A 26,633-nucleotide genomic window follows, 5' to 3' on the forward strand; every position below is an offset into this window, starting at 1 on the left:
AAATATTGCTTCTCATGTAGACTCACATCACAGAAGGGTCATGACGAGGTGATGTTTGCAGCCTAACTTCATGGGAGATTGTCCAGGAGCCCTAAGCTAAACCCAGTAAAGAATGATTCTTTCCCCTCCCCCCTTCATTCTCCTCCTATGCTTCCTTTTCCATCTGCTCAATCTTTTTGCTTCATTCAACTTAATTCAAGAAAATTTCATCAAAAAATCCAATTCAATGCAATAAGCATCTATCAGACACCTACTGTAAACAAGACATTTTAAGGGAAAAATCAGGTTTCAAATTTGTGTAGAAATGTAAGGGCCTACACATTTACGTACAGTGGTTGATAGCTGGGGGTCTAGAGGCAGACCCCTATATCCCTTCCATGGCTCCCACGGTCAGTTAGGTGACCCTGAGTCAGTGACATACCCTCTTGATTAACTTCTTAGCATAAATAGTAGGTAACACATCAAAGTTACTCTGTAAAGAATTAACAAGAAAAACTGATAAAAGAATTCCTAAGAGAAGTTATCAGACACTTTTTTTCTGTGATTAGGTGTTCCAAATGGCCAATGAAAAACTGTATCTGAGAGTCAGCAATGGCTTTTCTAGGATATTACTTTTCGATTTATATTTGTGATAAACAGCCCCTGAAAGCCCTAAAGATGTCTCAGATCCACTGAGGGGAATTAAAGGTGGTGTAGCTACTTCACTGAGTCAGGGCAGTGGAACCGTACTGGAAGAATCTCATGGAGAATGCTTCCAAACAGTGCAACGGGTGCATTGTACATAAAACTCCCGAAGCCTGAGGAAGACACGTGTGCCCAAACAGAAGGAGACCCCAATTCCCCTCAGGCCTCTGAGTCTATCTAGGGAGGTTTCTCATGAGCAAGCTTATCCGAGGAAACAACTGTGGTCTCAAAATTCTTTTCAGGGAGGCCTGGGTGGCTCAGTCGGTTAGGCATCTGCCTTCCACTGAGGTCATGATCCCACGATCCTACAATTGAGCCCTGCATGGGGCCCTCTGCTCAGCGTGGAGTCTGCTTCTCCCTCTCCCTCTGCCTCTGCCCCCTGCTCATAGGAGCACTCTCCCACTCTCAAGTAAATAAATAAAATTTAAAAAACAAAACACACACAAAAAAACTCTTTTCAAAATTGGGGGTTCCTGATTAAGAAAGAAAAAAAAAAAAAACCCTGCAAGACCAATAGCAGAGCAAGGGCATGGAAACTTGTGCTTACCTTAGAGTATAAGAAGGGTAGGCCCCACCAGCCCAGCTCCCACCCCCCACCCCCAAGGCCTCCTGCGGACACAGGTGAAAACCCATGTTTTCACAGGTTTTCTGTGATTTCACTTCTGATTGAGATCGAAATGTGAAATAATTTAGAGCTGGCGACCAATCGACTACAACGCTTTGCCTGAATAACCCAGTGCTGACCGATGGTTCCCAGAGATCTACAGTTGTTTGTCAACAAGTTGGTTAACGTTGTCTCAGTTCCTTCATTAGTAACACGCAAAGGGGTTGTCTTCCAGCACGCGCATCTTGTGATCCTAATAATTTTAGTAATAGATCCATCCCCAGAAACACTGTGCTCAGGAAGCAGGTAAGAGCGGTAGGAGTGAATAGGGAAAGGGATTTTCGACAGTCATTGGAAGAGTTTTCAGTTTTGCAATTGACAAGTGGTTTCGTCCAGCAGGGGGCGTGCCCGCTGATTTGACTCCAGGGCAGAATTATAGGAACATCCCTGGGACATGGGCCAGGACCACTCACATTGCGGTTTTCAAATGCAAATAATTTAAATATAGAAATATAAAAGATAGTAATTTAAGTATACTTGAACATTGACAGGCAGTTAAATATAAAACTATGCTAGATTATATGCATGAATTTAAATACATGCATATATTTAAAATCATATGTACATAGATATGTATCTATCATGTGTATAGATCTAGACAAACATATTTATATATGTATCTATCGCCTCAACTCTTCCCCAGAGCTACTGAGGCTAAATTTTTGTTTGACTCAAGAATATTTCCTATCTAGAAATTCTATCTAGATGGGGGAGGAAGTTCTATCCAGAAATGTTTCTATAGAAATGTTACAAAATTTCCCTAGGGGAGTCAGATCTGAAGTTAGGTCTAGGGGCCATTGCTCAAAGTTTCCTCTCAACTCTAAAATGTTGCATGACTGACTTTTTTCAGTCATATATGATCACCACCTGCTTCCTGATTCTGACCATACCCATCACGACCACTGCCATCAACACTGAGTGGGAATGAAGAAAGGAATTAAATATTTATTAAGGTCTAATATGCTCCTCCAGGCACCTTGATAGGCAATAAGAATACTAATGGTGTTAAGATATCCTTATCCCAAGGAGTCTACAATTTAATTTACTGAATTACACAGTTTAGCCTTCTAAAGAATAATAACGATTTAGGGGGGTAAAAAGTGTGGGGTCATGTTTAAGCCATGTTTGTTTTATTGTTTTTATTATTTTACTTATTATTAGTATTTTTAAGATCTTGACATTCTTTTTTTTTTTTTTTAAGATTTTTATTTATTTGCCAGAGAGAGAGAGGAAGAGAGAGCGAGCACAGGCAGACAGAGTGGCAGGCAGAGGCAGAGGCAGAGGGAGAAGCAGGCTCCCTGCCGAGCAAGAAGCCTGATGTGGGACTCAGATGCCAGGACGCTGGGATCATGACCTGAGCCGAAGGCAGCTGCTTAACCAACTGAGCCACCCAGGCGCCCCTGATCTTGACGTTCTAATGCCACTTGATTTTGTGCCTCTCCTCCCACCCCTAAGGGGATGAAAGCATTGAATGACATGTACCAATTAAACATACTCTAGGGAGACTCTTATTGACACCATATTAAAGATTTCATGAGACACTCTCCCCACTGTAGATTTTACTGGTGTCTCTGGAGAGGATAAAAAGCCAAACTCGAGAATTTCTGTCACACGCAGAGAGGCCTAGGTTTTCACTTTTAAAACATACTGTTGTTTCAGGGCACCCCCTACAGGTCATATCTAGTAGGACACATTTAAATTAGAAATCAGGAATCTTTGGGCTCACCACTTCTTAAATATGTCCCTCATTGCTCTCTCAAGGATTTCACATTTAATAGAGATTAATTATTCCAATAATATCTCTGTGTATATGCTTCCAAAATATCTACGAGCCAAGCTCTTAGACTCAATCTGCCCAAATAACAAAACATGTAAGATCTCTCTCCCAAGACTTGGTATATGTGTTGCGCTTTATTGCTTACACTCTCTGATTCTCAGAGATTGAACTGGAAGTACACTCACTCTACTCTGAACTTCTCTAATACCGAGGCCCTTCTCTTGCACAGTTTTTAGCTAGGACAGGACCTGTTTCTATTAATTTTTTTCCTATTCATTGCCGCCTCCAATACATTAACACTCCATGACCAATGAGGACAGAGTGGGCAATAAAATGCTTTTAAAGTTGACATAATACACTATAGAGCTGGTTTAAAGTAAAAAAATACTCTTGTCCACAAAACAGTGATGAAAAATCAAGCCGCTATTGCTGCAGTCAAGACTATAAAGATTACCTGTATAAAGAAGTTGGATGGAAGAATTTCCCCACTGTAAAAGTTTCATGAGCATTTTTTTTTAAAAAGACTGAAACTTTAAAATCCCGTTAGGAAAGTAAAGACAAGAATAAGGACAGTTACTCCATACAAATCTCTACAGGATATTTGAAGATGAAGTTCTTGCTTCACCTGGAAAAATCTGCAATCTTGTTATTTGAGATCTCTGTTTAGATTACTTTATAGATACAAGATCATTCAACTGCATGATTTTTCATGCTTGAGAGTCTTGATGCATACCGTGCTGTAATAACAGGTTCAGGATAGAGTATCTTTAATTGTACAAGACTTATATATTAAGCCAAGCAGACTTTCAAACTCATTGGTCACACAACAGGGTTGGAGAAATGAAGCACCCAGGAATGAAATGGCAAGTAATAAGTTTTCCACGTCCTGGAACTTTCTAGAACTAAATGGACTTTTCAGAGCTGAAACAGATGAGTAAAGCTAACTCTGATGAGTAAGGTTAACTTTGTATTATTCAGCCAGTATTTAAGAACCCTTATTACATGTGTGGAACTAGGAAGCAAGGAAACAGATAAATGAGTTCTTGGGAGATTTGACTTGTATGGGTTGTGTGTGTGTGTGTTTGTGTGTGTGTGTGTGTGTGTGTAAGAGAGAAGGAGAGAGAAGGCATTTGTGGAGTCTAAGAAGCGTTGGAGAGGTGGTGTGAAGGTAGTTTATTCCCAGGGGTCTTGTTTTTTTCTATGGATGAGCTGGGGAAAAGGAATTTAAGGAGAGCAGTGCAAATTTGGAAAGATTGCGTGGGGCAATGAGAATGAGCTGAGAAAAGCAACAGATTTCTGAGCAGTGTCAAGCAACCCTTGGAGACTTCATGTGGCTAAGGATCCACATTTGAAGTATATTCTTTCAGGCTATGATAGGTCTTTGCCATGCTTTCATTATTTCTTTTATTATTTTTTAAAGATTATTTACTTATTTATTTGACAGAGAGAGAGAGAGATCACAAGTAGTCAGAGAGAGAGGGGGAAGTAGGCTCCCTGCAGAGCAGAGAGCTTGATGCAGTCTCAGTCCCAGGACCGTGACCTGAGCTGAAGGCAGAGGCTTAACCCATGAAGCCACCCAGGCGCCCCTTTGCCGTACTTTTAATCTATTCACTGTCACAGGCCCTTTAGCACTTCATCATTCCTATGATCATTATTGATTAAAATGGATTTAAGATTCCACTTTACTTTTCAGAATCCTTAGGTAGACTAAGGATTCTATCAGGAGAAGAAGATTCTTCTGTGAATGGGGATTTAGTCACAAAATACTACTGTAGAAATCAAAAGGCAATGGCAACTAAAACACAGCAAGAATAAAACTAATCATCCAGGAAACTATATTCAGAGCAGGGCAAAAAGGGTTGTTACAAGCTCTCCTCAGTGGCGCAGGGTGCTAGAGAGGACGTGCAGGGCGAGGAGCTCAGACTCCTCCCTCATGGTGGTTAACGAGGCAACGGCCAGCACCAGACTCTCACATCTGGAGGCTAAGGGGGAGATGATGGGGATCATCTGTTTCGCTTTGTTTTTGAAGTAATTCTTTCCATAAAATTGACCTAATGGTAAGGACTTATGCCTTTGTTTCTTATTGAAATGTAACAAATATTCATAGCAATAGGTAGTATGTGTCAGGCATGGTGCTAGAGACGAGAGAGAAGGAGGAGTGGGGCAGGCAAGATGGCGGGCCTGGGAAAAGGGAGAGATACTGAGCCTCCCATGACATCTCAGAGTTAGAATAAAAATTAGCTCCTGAGTAAAAGCATTTATGTTATATTATAATACACCTTAGCAATATTAATTTCATTTGACCCATTGTCTTTAAAATTACCTGTGGATTGAATGGGAAATGAAAAGGATTGGACGTTAAGCATTGTTACAATGAACATGGCTTTCAAATGAAAGTGTTCAAGGCAATTTGTTATTTCTCAAGTTATAGCTCTTTCATCACTACACTGAGACCGTCTTCGAAAGTATCTGCCAAACAAGGCTATGGTTCACCTGCCAGAGAGGACATTACAAGTCATTACGGAATCTATCTATCTATCTATTTGTAACAGAAACAAGAACCACCCTCTTCCCTAGAGGACCCTGACTAATAATGGCCTCAACGTGCAGTTCTCCACTAGAGGGCACTATTTGCACACACTACAATAGCCTTCATCCAGGCCCGCTACAGAACATGCAGGAGAACAGAGCCCCCTCACTGGGTTTAAATTACATCCAGATAATCACGACACATTACGGAATGGAAATGACATTTTAACGTTTGTGATATATGTCCAGGTAAAAACAAAAGCAAAAACAAAAAAAAAAAAAACCCCAAATCCATCAGTTGAAAAATTATTTTGCTGCAGTCACCCGCTGGGTGTGATCTGTGATTATTCACCATTGTGCTCTAGAGGTCATGTATCAATAGCTGGGAAGATATGATGGTAACAGAGCGGAGCATCGCTGCAGGGGAAAACGATGTTCCAGCGTCCAGAAAATGCACAGAGCAGAACCGTGAGCTGTAGCTTTATGACACATTTCAAAGAACTCCAAAGGCAATTTGTCTGCCAGCAAGGTTAAAAAAAAAAAAAAATACCCTGACACAGTAATGAAAATTCAGAGCTGGTCTCTCTCTCAAAATAGGAGGCAAAACGTACACTGGGAATCATCTGTACCTGCCCTGATTAAAATGCTTCTACAAAAAAGGCCATTTTGCCCAATTCCGTCAACCTGTACATCCAGACCTGGAACATAGTCCCCTAGCAAAAACTTGTAATCTCATTTGAAAAAGCCCCGCATTTAGGACTCTCTGCAGGAAAACTCTCATTTGGTTGTGGGTGGAGGCATTAGCAAGCCTCAAAACATTATAGGAATAACCTCTACTTTAGGGGCAGGACAAGGGAGAATTCTATAGAAGTGCTAACATTATGCAGCTAAGGGAAATAAGCCTAATTTGCTCTAAAAACAGGTCAGAGCCTATAGAATGGCTCTAAGAGTTCCCAAAAAAGAATTGGGCTTTGCTCCCCAACGTGGGGGTGGAAATAGAAATCACCTACCAAAGCAGGAAGCCAGGGTCCAGGATCAGATCTGGAAGTTAATGGGTGCTGTGTTGAAAGCTCGGTGGGGATAACAATGCTGAGAAGACTTTCCTGCTTCAATCTCAGGACGCAGGAGCCTGGGTCATGGGTGTCTAGTGGAAGACACAGAGAGGCGGACCCAGTGGGACTTAAACTGTTGTTACTCCACCAGGGGCCACCCGGGGCTCAGACACTTCAGTCTGCTTGGAGAGAAGCTAGGTCTTTGCTTGCCAACAAGTGGTGGCTAATTTTTACCTTTTATAGGCAGAACTCTATTTTAAAGATTTATTTGAGAGAGAGCACGCATGTGTGTGTGTGTGTGCGCGCGCGCGCGCACACACACACACACACACACACACACGCGCGCGCGCGCGCGTTCAGGGGCTGGGGGAGGGAGAGAGGAAGAAGGAGGGAGAGTCTTAAGGTGACTCCATGCTGGGTGCTGACCGGACTTGGGGCTTGATCTCACCATCCTGAGATAAGGACCCTGAACTGAAACCAAGCGTCCAATGCTTGACTGACTGTACCACCCAGGTGCCCTCCAAACTCTACTACTTTCAATTCCTTCAAAATAGATCTCGGCTTCTGCCCTGGGTGGTTTCCTCTGTCATTTCTCTCATTCACCTCGATCGCCTTTTGTCTCATGACTTGCAATTAATTTGAGGGCAGATTAAAAACTCCTCCTTCCATTTTCTTAATCCTGGTGTTGGTTTGTTTGTTTTAATAAGGAAAAAAATTTTTTTTTCTTAAAGATGTTATTTATTTATTTGAGAGAGAGAGAGAATGAGAGAGCTGTGAGGGGAGAGGTCAGAGGGAGAAGCAGACTCCCCACCGAGGAAGGAGCCCGATGCGGGACTCTGATCCTGGGACTCCAGGACCATGACCTGAGCCGAAGGCAGCTGCTTAACCAGCTGAGCCACCCAGGTGCCCTAATAAGGAATACCTGAAAGTTTTTTTCCTAACCCTTCAGAACCCTGACACACCTCCATAAAAATGCAACCATTGTCTATCGTACAAATAAAGAGGAAAGAATTTGATATTCCCTGTAAGCAAAGGGCTTGTGCCTATTTCCAAGGACTCCCCAACTCTGGACATTCCCATAAAGTACTTTAAAAAGGTGTGGTAATCAAAAATAAGGGAAGCTTAAAATTCTATCAACTGTGTCCGCTAGGAAGAGGTAGAACATAATGGTTATATGAAGATTGGATATCGACCCAGCATCTGGGAACAACCGGATGGTGGAAAGGCCTAGACGGGCGGTGAGCTAGCCTGGCGGTGACACAGATCTCCACCTGTTTTTAATCCACCTCACAACATAGAATCTTACTTGTTTAGAATCTGCAAAACATTCTGATAGCCAAGCATGAAATTTGCTAAGGCAATCAGTGTGACACTCCATAATAGATCTACTTAGTAAATACATTGATTTGTAATCTATTATTTTCCTTATTTTCTGTAGAATATGGGAATATTCTACATCACACACACTCCAGTATAGTACTTATTAGGACTACAGCCTCTGGAGCCAAATTGCTTGGGCTCAAATTCTATTTGTCACTCTCACAAGCCCAGTCACTCATTATTATGTTATGTGGGCAGTAACTTAAACTCTCTGAGTGCCCATTCCTCCCCCTAAAGAGGGGATGATAAGTCCCTTGTGAGGATTAAATGAGATCATGCATGTAAAGGGTCCATAAGCATTACTAAGTTGTTGTTTTGATTGAAGTTGCTTGGAACTAAATTTGGATTAACTTCTAAATGGTTGCTTGTTATGGGTTACATTATGATTCCCATATTGTCAGGCTGAAAAAATGAGTCGTGGGTCATAGCGTTTGGTGGTGTTGGGTCATAGGTTCCATTAGAATGACTGGTATCTATTAGAAGGAGGCTGTTTGGTCTGAGTATTGTGGGACGGATCAAGGAAACCTGGAGTGTAAACTCAGCTTTGCTCTAACTAGTGTTGTCACCTTTGGCCAGTGTAGTAATGTGGTTGGTGCCCCACCTAGATCACCTTGGCCAGGCTGCGTCCCACCCACTCCCCTCCCCCACTGCTGCGAGTAAGGGCTGTGAACGGCACACACAGGTGCCACTTCTCTGGAGAATCACTTTGACCGATGGGAGTAGCCCAGGCCAGATGTGCCTACAAAGTTATGCTTCTGCCATCCCTGGGGTGGCCTAAAGCCAGTGGTTGACTGACGTGGAGTACAGGTGCCCACCCTGTTTGCCTCAAGGGGCAACAACTGTTCATGAGCTGCCACTCATGTTTCAGGGCTCCTGGTGTGAACAGGCTGAGATCAGCTGAAACCACCTCATTGCTTGGCTTCTTTTCCCCTGCTCTGCCTCCCCTATTTCCTTTAGGCTTCTCCTGAGAGCACCCTCACAATAAATCACACGGGCAAGATTCCTTGTCTCGGGCTATGCTGTTCTCCCCTGAGACCAAAAAGGGAAGATTCTGGGTCTCAATTTCCCTAGACAGAAAGTGAGGGAGTTGGCTCCATTTCCATTAATGGGTCTTGCATGAATACAGATTTTAATTTCCAGAGTATTTTTGTGTACTCTATATCCCGATATTCAGCTGTATCTATTCTATACACTTTCCTTTTCTTATATGTCCCAAAGGGGGATTAGTTGAGAAGCTATTAGGTATCTTCTAAGTCAAAATTTCTGCGCACTGAAGTGTTTCTCCATTACGGAGAGCAGGGGACAGAAACTGGAACCTTCCATCTTGTCTGGAGGAAATTATAGGAAACAAAACTTTTAGTTTAGGTGTAGGAGACTCAATATTTTCTTGGTCAGGCCCATGTTTTCATTGTCTCCACTACAACAGAATCTTTTTAGCTTTGATAGAAATCTCCCAAGTTCAGCCTTTAAAAAAAAAAAACCTTTAAAATCATACATCTGGGTGTTACATTATCATTTGCACAATATTTATGGACCCAAATAAACCATATTAAGGTACAATTTCAGGGAAGTTAGAGAATGTTTATTCACTGGCTACTGAAAATCCTTGTGGGCCTCCGTTGTGACAGACAATCTCCATTAATGCCATATATTTCCTAGCTCACGAGTGAGAGTGCCCTGTCACAGGGAGACACCCTTTCTAGACAGTTCCTTCACAGTCCTTGCTCACTAACTGACCTATTTCCTACATTGCAAATCTACACAACAAAGGACTTGATTAATATGTTCAATCACTTGATGAATGTCTGAAGTAATATTAGCACAGAGACTCAGCTCTGTGGTTTATCGTAAGCTATTTGTTCTTACAGAGGCTCTTCAGAAATATTGGCGCTCTCCAGAATCAAATGCACATTAATTAATTAAATCCAAAAATTCTAGTGTTTACAATGTACCAGGATCACAAGAACCATAGGAGACACGAGAGGGTTTTTCAAGCTGGTGAAGGGATAGGATGAAAACCAGTTTTAGTCCCTTTTTGAGTTATTCTTTAATGAAACTCACTGCTAGGGGAGGGGTACATGTGAGAATTCACAGGTGTGAAGAATCCCTGTGGGTACAGATAAATGTCACATCACGGTCGACGGTAGGAGGTAAGTTTTGTTTGGGATTTGGAGACTAGAGATAGTTGAAGGAGAGAGAATCGGGACCAGGTGAACAAAGACGCAGATGTGACCATGAACCCTGGAGAACAGACTGGATGGAATGGAAGGTTTGTTTTGGGGGGTAGTGGCAAACGTATTTGAACAGAAGGATCAGGGACCAATAGTACAGGCCCTCTGAGGCCCAGCAAGGTGCTCTGTGCTTAAGCCTATAGACACAGGGATTTTGACACAGCAGAGTCATCGAATGCAAACAGTGTTACAGCAAGATAAATCTGAAGAGTGTACAGTCTGATGGAAGGAGAGGAAGAGGCTTAGATCAGGCAGAGAAGAGGAAATAAAATCATCTATGTGAAACATGGAAGCATGCTAATCCTGGTACCATTCTTATAATTTCTGCATTAGCAAAGAGGGCACAGTTGAAAAAAAGAGAAGGAAAACTGATGGGATAAGTCATCAGGGTTTAGAGGGAATGACCTGGAGCCTTTGTGGACAGAGCAGTTTCTCTTCCTCTGAGATGGGAAGGAAGTGGGAGGCGAGGGGTGGGGATCCAGCAAAGTTTATAGACCAGATGGCAAGGAGGCTCTCTGACCCTGATTATACACTTGGCTTTGCTGGAGTCCCCCGTGTGGACCATAAAGATGAGTAAGATGCCATCTCCGTACTCTCCCTTCGCAAACATTCACTTCACTGAAATGAATAAGGAGATACTTGAACTTAGGCTTTTGAAATTCAAACGTGCCCAGAAGCAGCCTACAAAAGGCAAGATTCTGGCAATAGCCACCCCTTAGAGGATTTAACCACTGGCCTTCCTTAGAATTGGCGGTGTTGATGGTAATAAAATTTAGTCTGACTTCTAGGTAGTTTTATTATCATCTTTAAATCATCTATAGAAAATGACCACCTTGGGGCGCCTGGGTGGCTCAGTGGGTTAAAGCCTCTGCCTTCGGCTCAGGTCATGGTCCCAGGGTCCTGGGATCGAGCCCCGCATCGGGCTCTCTGCTCGGCAGGGAGCCTGCTTTCCCCCCCTCTCTCTGTCTGCCTCTCTGCCTACTTGTGATCTCTCTCTGTCAAATAAATAAATAAAATCTTAAAAAAAAAAAAAAAAAGAAAGAAAGAAAATGACCACCTTAGGATGCCTGGGTGGCTCAGTTGGTTAATCGACTGCCCTTGGCTCAGGTCATGATCCCGGATTTCCGGGATCGAGTCCCGCATCGGGCTCCCAGCTCCATGGGGAGTCTGCTTCTCTCTCTGACCTTCTCCTCGCTCATGTTCTCTCTCACTGTCTCTCTCTCTCAAATAAATAAATAAAATCTTTAAAAAAAAAAAAAGAAAATGACCACCTTATCGCTTTCATCTGAGCTGATCTCTTCAAACACCCTGCCCTCGGTACACCACCAATGCCCAGACACCTGCTTTGAGGTTTTCTTTGAAGCAAACATCAGTGTGTAAAACTAATTTGGGTGACAAAAGCAAAAGAGCCTGAAGAAGCAAAGGAGTCAAGTTTAACCCCTTCATATCACAGATGAGGAAAGTGAGGCTCAGATAGAATGACTCACATGAAGCCACTCAATTCAGCAACGGCAAAGGTGTGTCTGGATCCCAGTTCTCCTGACCCCTGCTTAGCCTCAGGGAGAAAGTTCCATCTCTTCTACAGCCCAAACAGCAATGTGGCCGTACCCAGCTAAGAAAATAGTACCTGGAGACTCACATGGATCCATTCAGAAACCAACCAGTATTTGGGAGGAGGAGGAAGAAAATTGGATTGCTCTCCATTTTTCTTCTTTTACGGAGTCAAAATGTTCTCCCTTTATGGGACTTGGACTTTGGAGATCACTGCAACAATATCTTTCTTTTTACTTCATTCACTATTTTTTGACAATACTTACTAAAAATTTCAATGCGCACCGTGGTCTTCTGAACTTATATTTTCTGAAGGAATGTGGCGTGCATGTGTGTGTGTGTTTATGTTTGTGTGCATGTGTGTTATAGGAAATATAATAAATAAAAATTTAGAGATGTGACCTGAAAACCCAAGGCACCAAAAGAACAGTGATACAAAATGAAGATACAGGAAAATAAGGGGAGAATGAACCTGGGAGTGTACCTCAAGAGCCTTTCACTTCCCCCACTACCGTGGTATGCAACGCTGGATATAATATCAATCATATTTTAAATATAAACAGGAAGCTTCTTATTTTAAGAAACGTCTGGGGAAGATTTACTTAATATTTTGGGGAAGTAAAGAATTAGCACCTCTTTTATGTGTCTTGCATATCCTGGTTTTCAAATGTTGGTTTTGCTTTATTTATTTAATTTTAAATTTTTTTAAAAGATTTATTTACTTAATTTAGAGAGTGAGAGCATGAGTTGGGGGAGTGGGAGGAGGAGAGAGAGAATCCTCAAGCAGACTTGTTGCTGAGGCCAGACCCCAACACAGGGCTCAATCCCAGGATCCTAAGATCACGACCTGAGCTGAATTCAAGAGTCAGATGCTCAACTGACCGAGCCACCCAGACACCCCAGGTTGGCTTTGCTTTAAATGAGAATGTCAGTATAACTATATCACAAAGACAATAAAAACAAAGTCATGGATCTCGAGGTATTTACTATTCATTTCCTTAAAGGAAATAGGAGGCAAACTTTAAAAAAAAATTGATTTGTGACATTGATGGCTCCTAACTTACCCCAAACAGTAGGGACTTTGTTAGGAAATACCCTGAGTTTATTCCTAGTCCTTCTATCTACCAGAGTTTTGAGGACGATTAAAGAAGATAGTATCATATCAGCAGCCCTCAAAATGTACTTAATAAATGATTACAGAAATTGTCCTGGAGTTAAGATGAATGTGGCTTGGGACTACACGAGCTAGACAGAATCTGATATAACTAGAAGATTATTGTAACACAGCTAGATTCTCTGGTGGGACAAGAAAGACAACTTCTTCCTGCTGTCCATTTGGTGGTGAGCAATTTTACCCAATATGCCAATCATCTTTGCCTCTATCATTTTTAATTGGTGAATATCCTTAAAAAAAAAAAAAAAAAAAGCAACCTGTAGAGGGTTACAGAAAAGCTCTTACCTCTCCTGAAGTCCGATGGGCTTCATTTTGAAAGGAGAAGGGCAGACAGAGGTGGTAGCCTTGATCTCAGGAGAGTATCGGCTTTGCGGGTCCACAACCACACTCAGCACCTTGGGGCCTTGCTCGGGCTGGACCATGCTGTTGACTGTCTTTGCCTCAGACTGCGCTGGTTGTAACGCAAGGGGCGACAGGTGGATCTCCTGGTTTTTCTCCTTATCGTGTCGCAAGGAGAGCTGAAATTTTTCTTTTAATCTGTAAAGAATCTACAGAAGGAGATATAAAGGCTTGCTTTTTCACACTGAACAACAACATACAACCTTCTCACCCTAACCCAGAAGACCAACTAAAATGGAGGTTTAACGATCATACACCCAACCAAAGCATTTTAGAATGATTTCTCAGTTGTGTTGGTGTTTCTAGCTATTAACTAAATGTGTCCATGAATCTATTCCTCAAATTACATTCAAAAGAAAATTTGGCTAATTTTATGAAAGTGCCAGATGTCAGTTTGATCACATGCAAGTTTTTACGCGAAATGACTGGAAGGGAAGGCTGATCAAAGGGATAGTCATGAAATATAGGCTTATGACATTTATAGAAACAGAGATCTGCACCCAGTACAACAGGTGAGAAGAAATTCTTGTAAAATATTAATGCAAAAACAGTCATGCTCTAAATTGTAATTTCTTACGTTGGTAAATACCCACACTAGTCATGTATTAACTTGAATACCTGGTAACTTCTTAAAAAAATTAAATTCTGAGCACCTACCAAAGAATAATTTGGGAAACCACAATTTCGTTTCTTACCTTTTTCCCCTTTTAATTTTAAAAAAGATTATTTATTTATTTATTTATTTAAGAGAGAGTGGGGGCGGGGGGGCAGAGGAAACAGACTCCCTGCTGAGCAGGGAACCAGACGCTGGGCCTGATCCCAGGATCTCAAGATCATGACCTGAGCTGAAGGCAGACACTTAACTGACTTGAGCCACCCAGGCGTCCCTCTCCTTTTTAATTTTTAATGCATGTAGGAAAAAGCAAACATATCACTTCCTCCATTCTCAGAGTCCTTTCTGGAATGGCTAATTCAATTGAGAAATGGTAGGATTGTCATTTTTAAAGGTATCAGACTGACTCTGCTGGGATGCTCGGTGGACCAAACTGTCTGAGAGAAGCCACTATAAACGATAAACCATTAAACGAGAGAGAAGGGAGTCATTCAGAACTATTTTTCAGTGCCCACCTAATGTCACGTATTGTGAGAGGTCCAGAGTATTCTGCTCTGAACAAAACAAACTGCACCTTGTACTTATGGAATTAGGGATATGGAATGAAAAAAGATCTCAGTTAAGGCATGATCTCATGGTGCTGGGATCGAGTCCTACATTAGGCTCCTTGCTCTGCCTCCTGCTTCCCCTGCTTGTCTCTCTGACAAATAAATAAATAAAAATCTTTAGGAAAAATAAAGTTCTCAGTTAAAAAGTATGTCCTTTGAAAGAAGAATAAATGTGAGGAGAAAACAGAGCAGTTTTTGTGACTGAGCGAAAAAAATGCGTATTGCAAAAAATGCCATGAATTCCACACCTCGATAAACTGAAGTTCACATGAATGAAACCAACAGAAAGAACATTCCAAATGCGTAAGGTCTCAGGAAATATGCTACCTGTATACGTTTCCTGAAAAAAAAATGTACTCCAAGTCACAAGAAAGATGACTCAAAGTTAAGAACTGAATAACTACAAATTGTGATCGAAGAGGGAGCTTTGGAATTATGTAAAGAGGGTGAAATGAAATTTAATTATGTCTCAGGTTATAGTAGCAAGAGGGAAGCTTGAGCAGATAGAGAAGAAATAGGAGCAATTGTACTAAGTGACTTATAAATTAGGGATACGGAGGGAATCAGAGTTTGAATGGTCACTAAAGGTCCTTCTGACCTAATTATACATTTAAGAAATTGTAGTCTGGCTGAATAATACGGCTTCCCCAAAGCCCACAGTCAGCAGGGACAGACCCAAGCCCTAAGGCAGTTCTGACTGGCAGACCCATGCACTTTCCACTGCCTTACATCTGGACCTTATGTTACCTCTGGTGTTTTCTTTGCCATGCATGATTCTTAAAGACGGACTCTGAAATCACATCTGCTGCAGATGTGGTTCTCATCACTGGGGTTCAACACCACCAAATCTATCTTTTGTGGGTTGAAAGGTCTCTTAAAGGAAAGGGACTATGCACATGGGAATAGAACTAGAAATGCATCTTATGAGTTGAACTGCCAGGAAATGAAAAGGAATCCTTATTGTCTTTTATCAGTTCACTTCCTCATTACCTGGAAACTTTTACACTGGTGGTGTTCATTGACAAAGGTAGGGTAAAGAGAATTCTTAAATTGTTGCAAGCAATGGGTACTCAACTTTCCTATGAGAAATATTACTGCGTAAGGAAAAAAAAAAGACATCTAATATTAAGTGACAAGTCTTTTTACTCAAATCAGACTTTTACAACTGTAGGATAGAACATATTGAAGATAAATATCCTTACCCTGTGCATCATGCCCTAAGGATTGGGAGGTTTTTAATTTACTGCTTCTCTTCCTTTTCTATATCTCTCAAAAGGCAACTGGTCACCAGTCTGCACAAACAAAACCCACCCTAGAACAGTACCCATCAGATAACACACATCTACTAAATTAAAAACGTAATTACTAAAAGATGAAACACCAGAATTTAAGGTGGGAGAGCTGCTTATTATTTTTTATTTATTACTATTTATGAAAATATTTGTTTATTTAAGTAATCTCTACACCCAACGTGGTGCTTGAACTTACGACCTCAAGATCAAGCATCACATGCTCTTCCGCCTGAGTCAGCCAGGCGCCCCTAGCTTATTTCTTAGTTTCAAGTCACTCATTTTCCTGAATGAGAAGAGAAACAAATACATCTGTACCTTTACAAAAATATCTTTAATAAAAGATACTGCATATGTTATATATTCTAAGTTCTTCACATCTAAATATAATAGGTACATTGGAACATGTGCCTGCCTGTTTACATTTGGGATTTGGAGAAGCATATTTCAGAAATGAAAATGAAAAAGCCAAGGAAATACTAGCCTTCCCGAGAGCTCTTGACAGGTCACTTCTACGGTTTTATTGGTGTGGAACATGCTCTAGTCCAGAGTCCTTTACTGCTCGGGCTTCTGTTCCTGATGAAGGACCTTTGTCACATAGTTTACAGTCAACCCTTCACTTCATCTCTGGTGATAGGTCAACTTTCTAATCTACGTATGTGTACAAACTATGTGTACAAACTGATATATATCTTTAATCAGGGAAAAGCAGAACTGTATAATGCCTACAAGACACTTCAAAAATCCTCGAGAGGGAGACTGGGCCGTCTGGCGAAATGTGTAAAGAATTGAAGACACTGTGACGGGCAATGGGATGGTCATTATGGAGTTAAGTTTCGGGGAGTCAATCTCAACCAGCTGGGCTTTAGCCCTTCGGAGGCATTCGGCAATGTCCGGAGCTGTGTTTGGTAGTCATACTGGGCTATATGGGGAGGCGCTATTGGCATCTAGTGGGCAGAGGTTAGAGATGCCACCAGATACCCTCCAGTGCCCAGGACAGACCCTCTCCCCCCAGCAGAATCACCCAGCCCCAGACATCAACAGAGCCGCTGCTGAGAAACTGGGATAAGGGCTCTTAAAAATCATCTGCTATAATCTCATTTCACATTTAGACTCAGAACACTCGAATGACTTCTAGAAGGTTAGAAAGAAAGTCTAGAATCCAAGTTTCTTGACTTAATGCTTGTGATCATTTAACTCTACCGTTTCTTCTAAATCCCCACATGCTTCTTCCCAACTCCTTTCCCAAAGCCTCTGGAAAAGTGTGTCAGAGGTTCTTCTCTGTGCAGATCATGGTCTGGAAGATAGCACAGACCTATTTATCTTTGTGAATGCACTGTGTGGCAAAGTTCAACCTAGAAGCTTATGATAACAAGGGCAAATCAGTAGTTTTGGTTTTACTTTAAGAGCTTGTTTAAATCTCAGGATGCAATAAAGTCATTTGGTCATTAGGGAAAGAAAACCGAAATACTGAGCAAGAGAGGGGCTGTAAAAGTCAAATAGTAGCAGGGAGAAGAAAGCCAGAGGAACACAGAAATGAGAGGAAAGCTACAAAAAAATTCAATAAAGCTCTTGTGCTGCTTATAATTTTCACTTAAAAATCTCAAACAACAACAACAAACAAACAAGGAAACAAAACAAAACAAAAAGACAAACAAAAAAACCCCCCAAATGTCATAAGTGTATGACTTAAACTTCTACAATGTTATATGGCAGGTATATTTCAATAATTAAAAAAAAATCTCTTAAGTAGGTAACACAAAAGATGTTTGGGTTAAAATATGTTCCAATTTAAAAATAAAGCCATCAACTAAAAGCCCATAGTATTTTCTTTACAGTATTTTACAGTCAGTTCTGGAAGAGTTCATTCTTTCATTTCTTTCAGTTGAGTAGACGTGAGTCAGTCGCTACCACATTCTGGAAGCAACATTGCAGGTGCAAAGACAGCACAGAACCCTAACTTCTGGGAATTCACAGGCTTCCAGAAGAGATATGTGGAAAAATTACACCCAGTAAAAGATAACATAGGCATCTTCATCATCTTTCCTTTCGTGGCCAGAAGCAGATGTTCACAAGACAGAGTGTGAGGACTTCAAGAAACCAGTTTGATTCCTTTATACAATAGATCATGGTAAGGAGCCCAGACTTTTAACCCAGATAGTTCTGGGTTTGAATTTCAACCCTTCTTCTCCCACTCCGCCCAACCCCCATCTCCCGAACCCCCTCCCCACTGTATGTTCTTGGTCAAGTCACTTATCCTCTCAGAATCTTGGTCTCCTCATCTGTAAAATTAGGAAACTAAATAGATCCTATAGTTAATCATCCTGCTCTGTATACATAAAATACTTTGCTAAGAGGGTAGATCATATGTTAAGTGTTCTTAGCATAATACAAGATAATAGGAAGAAAGAAATGAAGAGAGCAGGAGGACACTTTTGGAGGTGACGGGTGTATCAATGACGTAGATCATAGTGACAATTCCTGGGTGTACACTGATCTCCAAACTCGCCAGGTTGCATCCATTAAACCTGTACAGCTTTTTACATGGCAATCATACCTCAAAAAGTGGTTTAGAAAATACATTAAAGATTTAGCACCAGGCAATAAATGTAGTACCAGCTTCCTACTGGTAAGTGTGCAATAAAGGGAAGACACTATATCTTACAACTGTTACTATTTTTATTATTATTAGGGGATTATATTCTAAGCTAAGTGGTTTTATTAGTATAAAAAATTAGTTCAAGACATACACCTACTCTGGAAGATAGTTCTGTAAACAATTCATTCCAGTAGGACTCTATTTCCATTTCCTCCAATCCCTAGGGGTTTTATAGAACAAATTAGAAGAGTGTGGCTGTTTATGTTCATCTCTGACATATTCTCACTGGCTGGTCCTCGGGTGTAGCAGGTGTTCTGACATAGGATTTCCTGCCTCCGCTACCAAGACCATGAGTAGAAAGACTCTATGCATGTCATATTTGATGGAGGGCTCCATGGCCCCAACATGTTCTGGCCCCAGAACTTTGTTGATCCAAATAACTGTGTTCCTGTATTTTCAAAAATTGCTTTCTGGAAGCAATCTGGGCTATAGATATCTCTACCTACATCTCATAAATGCCTTTGCACTTCTTAATAAACCTCTAAGTACACTGGAAGGTTTAATTTCAATGATGAATGATGTCCTTTGTTGATTGAAGTTTAATAACGATTTCTTCTCAGTAATAAATTTCCTCCACCTAAAACAGACTGAATGGATTGGAAACAGTCCACACATTTTTTTCTTGGAAAATCATATTTGTCTATTTGTTGCTCCACCCCACTCTAAATCCACATTTGAGAGATGCTAAGTAAGTCACACATTTGAAAATGTCATGCATGTCTAATTTTATGCCTGGCAACATACTTTTTTTTTTTTTAAAGGAAAGTAAACAATATGCCACATTTCAAAAATTTTGCCAAGCCTTATGTTATTGTTACATAGCACACGTAATCCACCATTACAACAATTTACCTATAAAATTTCATCTTAAAACATGAAAAACCATATGCTTTTCGTTTCTCTGGTATGTAGGAAGGCTGGATGCAAATAATGGTATTTGATCTATCATAAATATAATTACTGCCAGAGGGAAAATTCTGTGCTGTATCTTCTCCTTTGCCATGGAATCAAGAAAATTATGGGAAACAGAATTGGAATATTCTGTGTTTAAAAATGATGGTGTAACTATTACTGAGAGAGCCAAGTTAAAAGACTTACTTTAAATCAAGGTCATTATCAAAAACACTTGACCATTTACACAGGTAAACTTTTTTTGGAGAATCACATTTGAAAAGTCCCTTGTCAAATGTTGACTTGTCAGTGCTGTAGCTACAACAGATAAACTTAACTTCATCTTAATCCGGTCTAGGTAGCATTTTTCTATCACTATTAATTCCTTCCTATATAATGCTGGTTTCTCTGTTACTTCTTAAAGTGACCTTTTCTCAATAAAATTTAAGATTGTGGGGCACTGGGTGGCTCTGTCAGTTAAGCATCTGACTCTTGATTTTGGCTCGGGTTGTGATCTTAGGGTCATGGGATCAAGCACCAGGTCGGGCCCCATACTCAGGGCCAAGTCTGCTTATCCCTCTCCCTCTACTCCTGCCCACCTCAAATAAATAAAATAAAATCTTTAAAAAGAATTTAAGGTTGTGTTTGCAAGATATCATTTTATTTCTTTCATTTATTCAACAGCAAATGGAACCCAAATCAAAAGTGTTGCTTCTCTCACGACCCCCACCTCCAACTTATTCCTCTCCCCGAAAATGGGAGCTCCACCACCCAGGTACTCAGCCAAATAAATGAGGAATCAACCTTAATTTCTTTCTTTCCTTCTCCCTGAGAATCAGTACACAGCAAGTCCTGCGGTTTCTGTTTGCAAAAAAGTCCCAACCGTTCAGGACCATCTCTCCATGTCCACCACCATCCCTACTCTGGACAATTATCATCTTTGTCATTAGGCTAACACAGTGGCTTCCAGAAGAGTCCTCCTGCTTCCACACTTCACCTGGTGCTCTGTCTCCAACCACTCTTCACCAGCAGAATACCTGCTCTTGTAAACATACATGTCAAATCACACCAAGACTTTGCTTTACAACTTTCAGCCTGCACCCTTCTTGCCGAACCTGGAGAGACTAGCGTCCTCCCACGCCAGCGGCCCCACACCCCCGTGTCCTCTGCCTGCGAGGCCCCCTCCCCACATTTTCACGTGTCTCAGGAGTCTCAAAGTGCTCTGTTTCCACTCATATTCTGGTATCTCTTCATGGCACTGAATAATATTTGATTTTAAAAAGAAATGACTAGACTTTGTTTTTTAAGAGCGGTTTTAAGTTTACAGAAAACAGCAGAGAGTACAGAGTCCTCATGTAGCCGCATTCTGCTACTTCCCCAGACAATTTGCCCTATTAACGTTTTGCATGAGTGTGATTACACATGTCACAACTGATGAGTCAGTATTGATACGTTACAATTAACTAAAGTCCATAGTCTACAGTAGGGCTTGCTCATTGGGTTACACATTCTACGGGTTTTAACAAATCCATGATGTCATGTAGCCATCACTACAGTGTCACACAGAATAGTTTCACTGCCCTGAAACTCTGTGGCTCTCCACAATTTATCCCCTCCCCCGCGACCTTTGGCAACCAGTGATCTCTTCACTGTCTCTGTGGTTTTGCCTTTTCCAGAAGGCCAATACTTGGAATCACACATATGTCTGCTATTTGATTAAAAAAAAAAAATACTAACTTAATTATTGTCTGTGTTTGCCTCTGGAGTTTAGGCCCCACAAGAAGAGGGACCCCACCTGTCTTGCGCTCTTCTTGGCCACAGCACCAACCACAGGTCCACAGGGGGTCCCCTGCAGGAATTTGTGGACTGAACAAGTGGATGGATCCACTTGCGATCACCTATACTTTTGAAACATTCCTTTCTCGATTTGTTTCAGTAACATTGGGGCAGACTTATCTAGGTTTCTGACTTTTACTTTGGTACTCTGCACCGTTCCCATTCACACTGGGAAAAGAAGAGCTGTTCTCTGGTCTTGAGTGGTTGAGAGTGTGGCCAGGACAGCTCCTTTTGCCTCAGGAGACCAATATATGTCCTGCAGGTTTAGCCAGTCAGGGTGGAGACAAGGAGGCTCCTTGAGCTAGAGATGCAGAACTTGGATCGTGTCCTACAAGGTAAAATCAAACTCTGCTTTGCCACTTCCCTCCTTGCCTTTGCTCTGCTCAATCTCACCCCTTTCCTGCCTGAACAATCTCTACTTTTAGCACCCTTCACCCCTTTCTATTCTCCTTTTCCTCTCATCTTTTCATCTGTGAAGCAGAAAAACACCATAAATGTGCCTGACAAGAGAGAAAAACAGCACTCAAGGTTTCCTGTTTTAAGGAAAAGAAGACCCATGTATTTTAAAGTGCAATTAAGTATAAAAAAAAAAAAAAACCCATACCTTCTAAGAAACTAAAAAATGTCCAGTGGTCTCTGCCACAGTTTGCCTAAAACCTCCAACTTTGTCTACTTAATTTTTTTTCCCTAATATCCACCATTTAATACACAAAAACTGATTTTCTTACTCAATTCTTTAATTTTCTTATGTTTATTGTGTCACAATTTCTAGAAATCTTCTTTCTACAACTCTTCCCATAAGAGACAGATGCCTCTGGATTCGTGATGATGGAAGCTTGAGGATGTCCTTACTGCTTCCTACATTCAGACTCGAGGAAATACACCCATCGTCACCCTGTTGAAGGCCTTAATTGTTTTATATCCTTCAACTTTAGATTTACACAGCCCCTGTCTTTCCCAAGTAAGCCCTGATCTTTCTAATATAAACCCCTTCCTAGCAGGGGAAGCATAAGCGAACAAAAACCATAAGACACTTAGCAACACTGTTGGTTGTGGAAAGAGTAAATAATTTGTTGTCTTTGGGGGAACATTTAAAAACTAAGAAGGAATATGTTTGAAAATGTACACAATTAAAAAGAATGCAGCACAAAGGAAAAAACATTAAAACCCATTTGTAAACTTCAAATATTTTAAATTACAACACAGAATTTTCAAAAGAATAGGAAAATCTTACCAATGTATTTGAAAAGTATCTCTTAACTCATTCAATACCAAAGAGCGCTTTCTAGTGTAGTGGGTTTATTCTGGGTTCCCCCCTTTTTTTTTTAATTAGAAAAGTACTTTTAAAGGCTACACATTTGTAATTTGTACTTTATAGAGCTATTTGCAGTGTACACTTTTATACTTTTTGTATTCATTTACCTAAAAATTTAGTTCACAGTGAATTATGTGGTTTTTGAGCCTATAATCATCTCATTTTAGTGCATAGAATTTCATAAAATGCAATCCAGGTCTTTTAAAAATAAGGAAATCAACCACTACTGAAGATATAAACTTGCCCCTAAGACATGTTTCTTTTTCAAATTTTTCCTGAGTTCCATCAAGATGATATGAAAGAAAAAATAAAGTAAGCCCAAAGTGTGCCCATGAGACTTTATTGACTTTGAGGGCTCTAGGGATCTGGGTAAATCACTTTCTAAAGCTTCATCCCAGGTTGATCAAGTTACCAAAGGCCCCACTGCAATTACAACCTTATTCTGCAGGTCAGAATCCATAATTCCATAGGTTTTCCTTTCCTATCACTCTGCTGTCAGAGAAACACCCCCAGTCTACCAGGATAGTAGCTTAGCTTCTGTTCCCAGACTTTTCAACATTCCTTTGAATGGCAGTGTATCCAATAATACTAAGCAGTGGCTCGGTAAGGGATAAAATACAGAAAGAAGCCCACTTACCATCAAACACGTTACTATAATAACAAAGATGCTGAGAAAAATGACAACAGCATAAAATCCTTCTTTGCTCCAGATTTTGTCCGCTTCGTGCTGCCCTTGTAAAACATTTTTCTTTAAAAGCAAAACAGAAAGTCCGACGTTAAAGGAGAGTTTGAGGAGAATGGCGTTCTTATCAGACACTAAACATATTTTTAGCTTGATTCCATTCAGTGGAGTAGAACACACCTACCTCCCCCGCAACGAGAGCTGCTTCTCAACCTGATCTAAGACAAGGACTGCCGTCCGTATACACTAAGAGATGATTTTATCTCCTGTCCAGGAGCAAGCATGCCTGACATGGCAAATTGGGTCCTGAACTTCGTAAACATCCCTCCACCAGTCTCTCTCAGAAATTACCTGGTTCATAAAGTGAAAGAGTTCTGTTCTCTTCTGTGTTGAAGAAATTGTTTCGGAAGCTTTCTTTACTCTGTGTTAAGTCCCCTCCCACAGCACCGACACCCTGCTTACGTGCAGCTCTTGACTTTTAAACAAAAGTGAAACAGGTACAGACAAAATCTCATGATGTTTTTATAAACAGAGCAATAATATCTGCATCATTTCCTTCTTTTTTTTTTCTCTTTCATCAAATCTTTTTTTTCCCCTTTTAAATGCAGTCCACTTTGTCAAAATCTGATCGTTTCACCTCGACCATACCAATTATTAGGATATTATATTTTATTTAAAGCAACAGAGACCATCAGAAAGTCCAGAACTATTTGGTAATAAAAGGTAAAATAAATAGTTTTATTTATGCTTTTTAAATTATTTTGGCTTGCCAGTTAGTGGGTGAAACAAGGAGAGGAAGTTGAATAAAATGTGAACGAATGTCTTAGTTTTATACCTCCTAGTATCACATCTTAGAGTGCAATTAAATTTTATAAAAATTCAGTGAAATTTATAGGTTTATAGTTAAGGAAACTCTAGCTTGCAATCAAATGGTCTATGGTTAGGGTAAACATAAAAGCTAAATAAAAGTCAAATGCTTCTGTGCCTCTAAAATTCCATTTTGTTGGGCGCCTGGGTGGCTCAGGTGGTTGAGCATCTGCCTTTGGCTCAGGTCATGATCCCCAGGTCCTGGGATCAAGCCCCATGTCCGGATCCCAGCTCAGCAGGGAGTCTTTTTCTCCTTCTCCCTCTGCCTCTCCCCCTGCTTGTGCTCTGTCTCTGTATCTCTCTCAAATGAGTAAACAAAAAAAAAATCTCTAAAATAAAATTCCATTTGTTAAATATGCCTTTTATTCCCTTTAGTGAGAATAGTTGTCTGTCCTTGGATCTTGTCTCCATCAGTTAAGAAAGATTTGAGCAACAGGATATTAAATGATGAAAAGCCACGCGGAGGGAGGTGGTAGGGAATGAGATTCTCTTGGGCACACCAGTGGCTGATGAATGCCCAGTTTAATGTGACTACTGGGGTGACTTCAACCTAGCCAATCCTTGTCAACTCACAGGATCATGAGAAATCAATAGGTCTCAAAAAAAAAAAAAAAAAAAAAGAAAAGAAAAAAAAAAAGGCGCCTTGAACAAAAAGTGACCTAGAAGGTATCTGAACTTTGAAGTGATTGTTAATTCTTTTTCAAGACTTTTTAAAAAATAAAATATATTCAATATTTGTAAATTAGACAAAAAGAATATTTGCCTTAAAAAAACTACTTTATGAAAACTTTTATCCTGGAACTCAAGTGAGTGTTGCTGGGGACTTGAGCAACACAGAACAGAAAGGATCTTAGAGTTCAATTGTGATTATAAAAATGACTTGAAGGAGTTGAATGAATGTCTTAGTTTTATACTTACTAGTGTAACATCCTTTGCTAACATCCTTTGTTTATAAAACACGGATATGCTCACCATAACATCTTGCTAACTTTCTAAGACACAAATTCATAGATATAATAAATGATTTGTATATCTTCTGTATATCTTTTTTAAAAAAGATTTTATTATTTAAGAGAGAGAGAAAGTGAGAGAGAGAGAGAGAGAGAGAGATAGACCAAGTATGATGAGGGGGGATGGAGGTGGGAGAGAGAAGAAGAAGCAAGCTACAAGTTGAGCAGGGAGCCCAACGTGGGGCTCAATCCCAGGATCCTGGGATCATGACCTGAGCTAAAGGCAGACACTTAACCAATTGAGTCACTCAGGCACCCCGATTTGTATATCTTTTAAAAACATGTAAGTGGTAAGTTGAGGGAGAATCTGAAAATACTCGCCTGATGAAATGAATAGAGACCAAGTATCTGGGGTGCCTGGGTGGCTCAGATGGTTACGCGGCTGCCTTCGGCTCAGGTCATGATCTGAGGGTCCTGCGATCAAGCCCTTCATTGGGCTCCCAGCGCAGTAAGAGTCTGCTTCTTTTCCCTCTGCCTCTACCCCTGCTCACACTCTCTCTCTGTATCTCTCTGTCTCAAATGAATAAATAAAATCTTTAAAAAAAAAAAAAGACGAAACCAATATCCTTCTGGAAAGGAAGTCTTGGATTCAAATAGTGACTTGTTTTTACTCTTTGACCTCAGCTAGATCATATTTAATGCAATAAATATATATATAGTTTAATTATTATAGAATAAATATAGTTTCCAGCTATGTTTATAGCTGGAAACTAGTACAAAAGAAAACTCTTGCAGAAATCAGGTATAAACATGGAAATGAGTTTGTTACAAGCAACTAAATAACATCTCTTCCTTGCTATAAAAGCAAACTAGTTAAGCCTTCAAGTAGGCAGCCTAAACTTGTCAAATTCAAGTATGAGGATCGGAGCTTTAGTTCATGTAAAATTTGGATAAAAAGGGGTGGTTAGGTGGGTGGAAAGAGATTTTGTGTTCCTAACCTTATTTGCTTCATTTCTTTTTCTTTTTTCTGCTATAGTTCGACACCTCCTAGAACATCAACATGTTCCTTTCTGCTTAAGACAAATCTGTTTTGTTTTCTCTTTTAACCAAAGTGGAGCTGGGGGAAGAATTAACCTCCTACCCCCACTCCCTCACTCCCAGTTAGAAAAACACATGTTTTGAACTCCTAGAACTTAGTCACTGCACCTTCTTGGTAAATAGATTTCCTTCTGAGTCATGCCATCACTGCTGAGCCCTACTACATTTGTATAGAGATCTAAAAAATTGATAAGGACAAGGTCATAAATGGAAAAGTTAGTAGTTAAGATCCCACAAGACAAAAGATTGTAACCCCCATGAATCTCCAATGTAACCTTTGCCTGAGGGGCTGAGGGTTCAATAATTCAGAGTCTCCATGGTCAGGTCAAGCCCAATGCCCCTGTACCATATTTACCTCTGATTTCACAGCTACATCTCTCTATA

The 26,633-nt window shown here is 40.6% G+C and overlaps 1 protein-coding gene across 4 annotated transcripts in view; it reads right to left on the reverse strand.

Moving 5' to 3' along the window:
* PTPRR (protein tyrosine phosphatase receptor type R) overlaps nt 1–26,633 on the reverse strand; it is a 240,454-nt gene that overhangs the window by 76,699 nt on the left and 137,122 nt on the right. For 2 of the 4 annotated variants that reach the window (XM_004752436.3, XM_004752437.3), the window contains 2 exons: nt 23,290–23,400; nt 13,328–13,590 (listed from right to left, as the gene is read on the reverse strand). In XM_004752436.3, coding sequence (XP_004752493.2) covers nt 13,328–13,590; nt 23,290–23,400 — 374 coding nt within the window. The other 2 variants (XM_004752438.3, XM_045072850.1) reach the window with 2 other exon arrangements.

This window comes from Mustela putorius, unplaced genomic scaffold (genome assembly GCF_011764305.1).
Source record: "Mustela putorius furo isolate JIRA1106 unplaced genomic scaffold, ASM1176430v1.1 tig00537227_pilon_pilon_pilon, whole genome shotgun sequence".
NCBI classification, from domain to species: domain Eukaryota; kingdom Metazoa; phylum Chordata; class Mammalia; order Carnivora; family Mustelidae; genus Mustela; species Mustela putorius.